The sequence below is a fragment of the Oncorhynchus mykiss genome, chromosome 14 (assembly GCF_013265735.2).
Source record: "Oncorhynchus mykiss isolate Arlee chromosome 14, USDA_OmykA_1.1, whole genome shotgun sequence".
In the NCBI taxonomy this organism is placed as follows: Eukaryota; Metazoa; Chordata; class Actinopteri; order Salmoniformes; family Salmonidae; genus Oncorhynchus; species Oncorhynchus mykiss.
The window spans coordinates 1107291-1116849 of NC_048578.1; the positions used below are offsets into that span (position 1 = coordinate 1107291).

A 9559-nucleotide genomic window follows, 5' to 3' on the forward strand; every position below is an offset into this window, starting at 1 on the left:
CCAGGGTGTCTGTAGTGAAGCCTCTACCACTGAGATGCAGTGCCTTAGACCGATGTGCCACTCGGGAGCCCAAGATCAACAACTAGCTAATGCTAGCCAGAACAAGATGAGCTAAAATCTAAGGAGGTAACATTAGATAAACGCTCTCATATGTTTTCAGCCTAGGCTATTGCTCAAATGTTGCTGTTATAGGCTGTTAGGGAATGATCAGAATTAGTTGGGTAACATAGATAAGATGTTTTATTTTCATGATATTCTTATGAGTGATTTCTCATAAGAATGTATTTTGTTGTACTATAGTGGTGGCCATTGGCAGTTATCTGTTCTATGTCAAGACTAAGTTGCATGGGCCGCAGAGAGGGGAGAGGTCAAGGGGTCATCATGTGTAAACATATCTTGACCTATAGCCCCACTCTCCTCTCCGTGAGTTTGTCCAGGATTGGTTGTATTTAGAATTGGTTCTATCTAAATGACAATTTGATATATATCATAGGGTGGGGGTAATGTCTTGGTACCATTTTGTACCAAGGACGAGATAAGAGCTTTGTTTAGGAGACCAAACTGAACGATAATTTATAGCCAACTCTGTCTTCTTTGGGGATACTCCTCTGAAGTAAAGTATTTTCTTTGTGGAAGTTCCTAAGACCTGTGTTTTGTCATGTCGTCTTGAGAGGGGGTGGATCTTTGCTATAAAGGAACCCATTTGCCATTATGTTGGGCACTCTCAACTTTTCATTAGAGATACTGAACTGTTGAAAGTCAAAATGCTATTGAAAAAGCTTAATTATTATTAAAGGTGAAGATTAAGCATAACTCTGACTCGTGTGTGATTTGCTCTCTCATCATTTGGTAATTAAGGAAATTTCCACGACATTTGGCGACGGGGATAGGATGTGAATCTTCACTCGGTGACCGCTCCTGATGACCTAGGTAATCGTGCACAAGGGATCCCTCAAACTCGGGATCTCAGGGAGACCACACTTCAAGAACGGAGCAGATGGACCAACCTAAGATCGGAGAGGCAGCGAGCCGAGTGGATACCACATCCCGAACATAGTAAAAAAAAGATTTAAAAAAAAAAAGAGGTGAGATGAGCAAACCACATTTGAAGTTGAGTTGGATAGGACTTAGAGCTTGGTGAAGCCCTAGTGGAAGAAGGACCTCATTCTGTGTATCTGTGTGATTGTCTAAGTGACTCTCAGAGGTGGTGAATTCCAATTATTTTAAATGTGCTAGCCAGGTATGCCCTGGGTTACTCTGTGTGAGTATTTTGTTAGGAGCGTTCTGTGTGGGCGCGGTAGGTTGAATCTGTGTGGGTTACCTTTTTATGTTCTGATGTTCTGTGTGGACATCTGACCAGTTCTGTGTGAGCATCTGACCAATCCTGTGTGGGTGATCAGTAAAATTCTGTGTTAAGTACTTAAGGAATTCCTGTTTAAAAAAAAATCTCTCCCTGTGTGTGTGTGTGTGTGTGTGTGTGTGTGTGTGAGAGAGAGAGGGGGAGTGAGATTGTGTGTGTGAGACTAAGGAGCCATGGGCGCGCGCGAGTGCAAAGAACCAGGCATTCCGGACCCTCCGACTGGAGCCTTGAAGGTTATGGTAGATAAATGGGGTAGGGATATTCTGGAACAGGTACTTCTATGGCATAGAGAGGGTGGTTTTCCTTTGACAGGGACACTAAGTGTGACGCTGTTAGATGAGGTAAGACAGAGATTGGTAGAGAAGGAAGGTAAACTAGGAAAAAAGGATCAAATTGACTGGGTGAAATTCAGGAAATGGGAAAGGGAAGCTGACAGACGGAAGAAAAGACAGGACACATTTTGGGGAAAACCCTGTCAGAATATGGTAGTTCAGACTGAGGAAGGAGAAAAGAAGGGGAAAGATGAAACAGTGAGAAGGAATAGGAAGGATGATGGATGACAGAGACTGTCCCCCTCCCTACTGTACTCCTCAAACTCTCTACCCAGTGTTGCCGGACCTCCCTCCTCCTCAGGCGCCTCCTGCTGATCCGCTGGATGCAAGACCACTACAACCTGCAACCCCACCCCCTGTCTCTCCCAACACCACGGTGATTGATCGTCTGGCACGGAGCCTGGCTGAAGTCCTGACAGGGCCTGGAGTGACTCCGGCCAGTCTCACTGGAGGCGCAGTGGGGGGAGCACGCCAGAAAGGAAAAAAAATCAACAATCCTTTTCTCAAGGCTCCTCCACTCAGCTCCAGTGAGGACGGAGGGGCACCCCAGCTGACTCCCCCGTTGAAGGACTGTCTATGGACCAGGACGGAGAGGCGTGTCTCTACCCCCTTCCAATACGACCCAGCATCAGACATGTATCATCAATACCCTCTGATGGCCTGTCCTAACCCTCAGCCTCGACCTGATGATGCTAATGCTGCTGCCGCCGCAGCATGGAACCCCATTGTGTATGTCCAGAGGACGTGGAGACATGATGAAATCAAAGACATTGTAGAGGACCTAGTAGACCCAAGTAAGGACGCTGTGAAATATTCAGCAGAGATGAGGGTATTAGTGGGTCAGTACAAACCATCTGCTGCTGAGATAGCCCATATCTGTAAAAATAAACTGGGACTCAGGTGGATGTACAGGGACAGTTTGATTGCAACTACCTGTGGGCTGAGAATGGCGCATATCAGGACCAGATAACGGCGCTGCTGGTCAGGATTGTGGAGATGTATCCAACTAAGACTGACTGGACTGCTATCAGAGAATGCACTATGAAGAAAGATGAGGGCCTGGAGGCTTTCAGAAAGAGACTTGAGACCTGTTTCAGGCTACACAGCGGTATCAGACCAAACAAACATGCATATGGGGATCTGCTGAAAGACGCCCTAGTGAGGGGTCTGACACCGGACCTGGAGAAAGCTGCCTACCTGCATCAGTTGGGAGACTGAGCCATTAGCAACGGTGGTACAGCACTGCTAGCATGCTGAGAGACAACAGAGTACTCAGAAGGAAGAAAAAATAAAGGAAGAAAAAGTAAAGACACAGAAACTACAGGCTGCCCAGATGACGTTTTACCAGGAAGCAGCCCCAGCAGGGACAGGACGAGGGGCTGGAGTGCGCAGGTGCTACAACTGTGGGAAGCCGGGTCATTTTGCTGCTGACTGCTCTGAGCCAACGAATCCACAGAGGAACAAAGACAGGGGCGGACCGAGAAGAGGGGCCCGAGAGGAGGGGGCAAGAAGAGGAGGAAAAGGAGCACATGCATGGACAGCCCCATTCCAACAACAGCCGTGGCAGCCACCTCCCAAGCAATGGCAGGTCAGGCCACCTCACAGGGTCCAGCAACAGCAACAGTGGGGACCACAAGGAGTCCCTCCAGGCAGAGGACAAACTGGAGCCTGGCAGACGGGGCCGCCGGCACAGACGACCCTGTACAATCCAGGACAGGGAGGAGGAGTATTGACATGATGAGAAGACAGGGACAGTTGTGCTAAAATCCTCAGAGCAACAAGAGCATTTGTTTTTAAAGTGTCACACCCTTCCGAGAGTAGAGCCAACAGTGGAGGCTTGCGTCAATGGTGAGTCATTAATATTTCTTGTTGATACTGGGGCTGCTATGTCTGTCATTAACTGCAAGGCTATGATAAAACCTCCCATGTCTAATGAAATAGTCAAAACTATAGGGGCTTCAGGCCTCCCACTCAGAGAGCAGGTAACTATGCCTCTGCCTGTCTCCTTTTGTGAGGAGAAGTGTCAACATCAATTTCTCTACTCTGACCACTGTCCTGTCAATCTGATGGGCAGGGACCTCCTGTGTAAACTGGGCATCAACATAACATGTGGCCGAACCGGTTTAACTGTTATTCATGAGGAAGAGGAGGAAGAGGGGGAGCAATTGATGTTAATGTCTGAGTGTTGTGACTGGTATTATGCATGGGATGTTGATGATGAGGTGCCCAATATTGCTCGTGTTTTCTCAATGGCCAAAACCCATTGGGGCCACGAGGGCAGTTTCATGTCTGAAGCAGGCTTACATTGCACCTCCCATTTTTCACCATTGACAAGAGATCTCCATTATGAGAAACAATGGCTGTGTGCTACATTACAGAATGAGTCAGTGCAGTGTGAGGGTATATACTGTAGCAGTGATTTCTGTGCTTTAGGGGTTAATCTAACCCCTGCACAGAAAGAGCTCTACCTGTTTGAGGATAGCGCACCACATGTGTCCCTGGCAAAATCAGACAGAGTAGAATGGGTGGATACTGGAATTTGGATGAAATGCTTGGTTGATGCTACAGACTGGGAGATGCGCCCTGATGGGTCAACTTATTCACCCAGCACACTGACGAGTTGTTACCCACTCAGTTGGGGAACACCAACTGAGAGGGGTGTGCATGGTGTTGATCAGGTTTCTTTTTCTTCCAATATCATGTTGTTGAGTGAAGACTCACCCCTCCTGAGAGGGGTCTCTGAATGCCTATGGGCAAGGGACAAGTATGATTTTGGGAGAATAAAGGGAGCTGAGCCAATGGTAGTCACTCCTAAAGATACCAGGCGCCCGTCTAGAGCACAGTATCCACTCAGTAAGGAGGCAATAGCAGGTATTACACCTGTTCATGCATCCTTGTTAGCTAATGGTGCTTTAATTCCCTGTCCAGAATCACCCTGTAACAACCCTATCTTGCTTGTTAGAAAACCTTCAGGTGATTGGAGATTTGTCCAGGACTTAAGGCCTGTGAACGATGCAGTTTTTGCCCGTGCCCCGGTGGTTCCTAATGTTACTACACTGTTGGGGGCGGTACCACCCACAGCAGAGTGGTTCTTTGTGATTGATTTGACAAATGCATTTTTCAGTATTCCAGTGGCACCAGAATCTCAGTTCTGGTTTGCTTTCACGTTTCTAGGAACGGGTTACGTGGAATCCGCCACAATTTTTTCAGCGGCTTTAGCACAAAATCTGGAGGGTTTTATACCCCCTGAGGGCAGCACTCTGATTCAGTATGTGAATGATTTGTTGTTGTGCTCCAGCTCAATGGAAACTTGTGAAACTGATACTCGGGCTCTGTTGATATTTCTCGCTGAGAATGGCCACAAAGTTTCAAAGAAGAAGTTACAGTTGGTTTCACAGGCAGTGAGGTATTTGGGTCATGACATCTCTCCCAATGGCAGGCAGCTGGGTAAAAAGAGGATACGGGCTATTCTCTCTGTCCCACAGCCGGTTACTAAACGACACATGATGTCATTGACTGGTATGGCAGGGTATTGTAGGGCGTGGTTACCTGACTATGCTGATGTGGTGCAGCCGCTTGCTGACCTTATTTATGGCCACAAAATGGCTATGAGTGACAAAATTAAGTGGACACCAGAGGGACTGACTGCTCTGACCAAACTAAAACAACTCATGACTACTTCTCCCTGTTTGTGGCTCCCTGACCATTCTAAACCTTTTAACCTCTTTGTTTGTGAGAAAAATGGTTTTTATGTCATCTGTTTTAACACAGGAACATGGAGGAAAGCAGCGCCCAGTTGGGTATTATTCCAAACAGCTGGACAGTGTGGCCAGAGGTCTGGTTTGTTGTTTGAGAGCTGTGGCTGCTGCTACTGAAGCTGTGTTGGCTTGTGCAGACATTGTTGCCATGTGTGAACTCACTGTACACGTTCCTCATGCTGTACATGCTCTTTTTTCACAGGCAAAGACGGCCCATCTAACACCAGCTCGACTACTCCATTATCAGAATGTTCTTCTGACAATGTGTCATGTGACCCTGAAGAGGTGCACTGTGTTAAATCCTGCTACTTTGTTGCCCACCGAGGATGATGGAGAGCCACACTGGAAAGTGCTAAATTACCCTCCCACCTTTCTGCTCAAGCTGCAGAACTATTTGCACTCACTAGAGCTTGCATATTAGCTAAAGGCCAGTCTGCTACAATCTATACAGATAGCAGATATGCCTTCGGTGTCGTACATGATTTTGGTACTCTGTGGAAACAGCGCGGCTTCCTGACTTCCTCTGGTAAGGCGATCTCTCATTCAAAACTTGTTGATAACTTGCTAAAAGCTATTTTGCTCCCTTCTGAAATTGCTGTTTGTAAGTGCCTTGCTCATGCTAACTCTTCCGACCCTGTCTCCAAAGGTAATGCTATGGCTGACTTGGCTAAGGCAGCAGCTGTCTCCTTGGAGGCCCCTGTGTTACAGATGGTTTTACTTCCTGATAGTAACCTCTTCTCTCCCACTGATATCTCTGACTTACAATCCTCTGTAGGTCCTGTTGAGTTGAGGAAGTGGAAACGACTATGTACATATGACCAGGTGCAGAAACTCTGGCTGGGCCTGGCTGGGCTACCAGTCTTACCACATTCATGTTTCCCCTACTTAGCTAAGTTGTCACATGGAAGAGATCATGTGTCAAAGGGGGGAGTTGTTGATTTTGTAAATACATTTTGGTTTGCACCTGGGTTTTCTGTGTTTGCTGAACAATTTTGTGCAAAATGTGTGATTTGTATGACTAACAACATGGGAAGAGGTGTCACTGTCGGCTCATCCGACCCCTGAAGGACCATTTGAAGACATAATGATGGATTTTATTGAACTCTCTCTTTGTCAAGGTTACAAATATTGTCTGGTGATAGTGGATGCCTTCTCCAAGTGGGTAGAGGCATTCCCATGTCGACATTCCACTGCTATGGCAGTAGCCAAGAATCTCCTTAGGGAGATCATCCCAAGGTGGGGGTTACCATCTAAATTAACCAGCGACAATGGCTCCCACTTTGTAAACCTGGTGATACAGAACTTGTCTGAGAGTCTGCAGATAGACCTCAGGACCCATTGTAGCTATAGGCCCCAATCCGGGGGTTTAATTGAACGCGTTAATCAAACGCTGAAATCTAAGATGGTGAAGCTTATGGCAGAGACGGGGCTTTCTTGGGTCACTGTGATCCCCCTGGCTCTGATGAACATGCGAGGGAGGCCCCACAGAACCACTGGATTGGCTCCTCATGAGGTTCTGACAGGTAGACCAATGAGGATGATTAATTCTCCCTTCCCACAGAACAAGCTGACACTGATGGGCTGCGACGATGACATGGTAAGTTATTGTACTGCTCTATACAATGTTCTGTAGGCTATTTTCCCCAGGGTGAAAGCGGCTCTACCCCAGCCACTGGTGGGGATCCTGCACAAACTGCAACCAGGTGACTGGGTGGTGGTGAAAGACCTGAGACGAAAGCATTGGAACCAGCAGAGGTGGACTGGACCATACCAGGTGATGCTGATTACCCCCACTGCTGTTCGCGTAGCTGAGAGGTCTACTTGGATCCACACCAATCACTGCAGGAAGGTGCTATACTGCCCACCAGACCCTGAGGATGGAGGACCAGAGATGCCGGAAGTCACCGACTAGATGGGAGGATCAGGCCCAGACTCTACGCATCATGTTTCTTGCTCTGGTCTTGAGCATTCTCATTACAGTTGCCATATGGACTGTGACTCAAGGACAACCGGTCCTGGAAAGACAACATGGTACGAACTCGACTGATAATCGTTCAGTCCCACTGCGGGACTTGAATAACAGCCACTCCAGCTCGAGCCAACGGGAGGCTCAGGACAGGAGTCCAGCAAACAATAGCCGCTCCCATATCGAAAGAAGAAGAAGGTCAATGCATCCACTGGATGAGCATCACAGTAGGAATCACGAGGGAAACACTTGGTGGTCACTGCTTAACTATACAGTAAAGACTGAACTGATGTTAGGAAATACCTACTGTTATGTATGTAGCTTGTTTCCACATTCAGCGATCTCCCCATTCTTACAGTATTCAGTAGAGGTCAGCATTAAAGACACTCTATGTGCACTAGAGGCGCTCTTGTCCAATGAGAACACATGGGGTCAACCTTCACTAGGTAGAACACTGAGGGATAAATGCATTAATGGTAATTTGTCATCAACAAAATATTTACGGGGGGGATTTGATTGTTCACATTGGTGTAGTAGAATAATCTTAGAACCTAGATCCCGTGTACCAGAACCTATTAAAGTCCAACCCCGGCGAACCCCATTTAGGACCTGTCATTGTCACAATCCAAGCAATATTTCCATACCACAATTGAATGAATCCTATCTGGGAATGTCAACATGTGTCAATTATAGTGTTTTCCCAATAGGATGTAGCTGGAAGAAGGGAACATGCTGCTCTGGATACCCCATTAGACTGAGGGTGGGACACACCATTATTGATGCTGAAACTGACAATCGTTCTCCTCATCAATTTGGCTCGGCAACATTTACTGATCATTATTGGATTTGTGGTGATAAAGTTTATCTCTACCTACCCACAAATTGGACAGGGTGCTGTATTTTTGGTAAACTAAACATCTCCCTTGTGGTAATGCATAAAACTAATTCCTCTATTCCAAGCAGGTTAAGACTAATTAAGAGGGACATCTCGCAGTACAATAATGTCCCTAGTGACTCTCGACGATCCTCAAAATTAGAAAGGTTATGGCGTGGTTTAATCCCCTGGTATGGGGCATCGGAGAATGCACATGAGTTGGATAGGCTAGGATATCATTTGGAATCCCTGGTAAATTTGACCACTGCAGGGTTTTCTATGATAAGACCATAATTACAAGCCACTCAACTCATGGCAACACAAAATAGGGTGGCACTTGACATGTTGCTAGCACGTGAAGGAGGGGTGTGTCAAATTATAGGAGATCACTGTTGTACATTTATACCCCAGGGAGATGACAATTTGACTATTGTAGTGGAACATTTGAAAGAGCTTAGGGGTGTTCTCGAAAGGGAACACCAGCCTGACATCAACTGGAATCCGTTAGGATGGGTTCAGTCAGTGTTTGGTGCTTGGGCTGCGACAATTTTCCACTGGTTAATCTATCGTCTAATATTACTGATTGCTCTGTTGCTAATTATCATTTGTGTAAAGAAATTGTTTAATAAAGTGGTTGATGTTGTTCTTACTATGCCCTTGCTTGCAAATGAAGTAGGTATAGGTGAGGAATCTGAGATTGATGGTCAACAATCAGGTGAACACAGTGAAATATTCTCACTGGACAGTGTAGATAGAGAGGGTTCACTGTATATGAATGATTTCCCTGACCTATTCCCTATTCCTGACTATATCTCTGATAGTGGGGAACCCAATTCTAAGCATGAGGATTTAGAGGGATGACTGTCCTATAGGTTGTAATGATGCCTGTGTTTAGACAGGGTTTCTCTTGTAATTTTGGGAGCATTTATATGTTTTGTTATTTTTATTTTTACTCAACAAATGTATTATTCTATATGTTTAAACAGGTGCAAGTCTGTATTATGGTATAAACATTGTAAACTTTCTGAAGGGTGAATAATTACATTGAAGGGATTTGATTCTTTATTATCTTTAATTTTGATTATAGATTTTTTAATTGTATTATATACTCTGCATCTACTATTAGTAAGGTGCCATGTTACTATTCTGATTCTTCAGAGGGGACTGAGTCCCTTGAGAGGGGAATGTTAGGGAATGATCAGAATTAGTTGGGTAACATAGATAAGATGTTTTATTTTCATGATATGCTTATGAGTTATTTCTCATAAG

At 45.8% G+C, this 9559-nt stretch overlaps 1 protein-coding gene across 1 annotated transcript; it reads left to right on the forward strand.

The window, feature by feature from the left end:
* The first annotated feature begins 498 nt into the window (after positions 1 to 498).
* Positions 499 to 9342, forward strand: LOC110488542. Its single transcript, XM_021560775.2, has 2 exons — positions 499 to 3540; positions 7098 to 9342. The coding sequence occupies exon 2, from the start codon at positions 7328 to 7330 to the stop codon at positions 8582 to 8584; it is 1257 nt and encodes a 418-aa protein (XP_021416450.2). The 5' UTR covers positions 499 to 3540; positions 7098 to 7327; the 3' UTR covers positions 8585 to 9342.
* Positions 9343 to 9559: the final 217 nt, after the last annotated feature.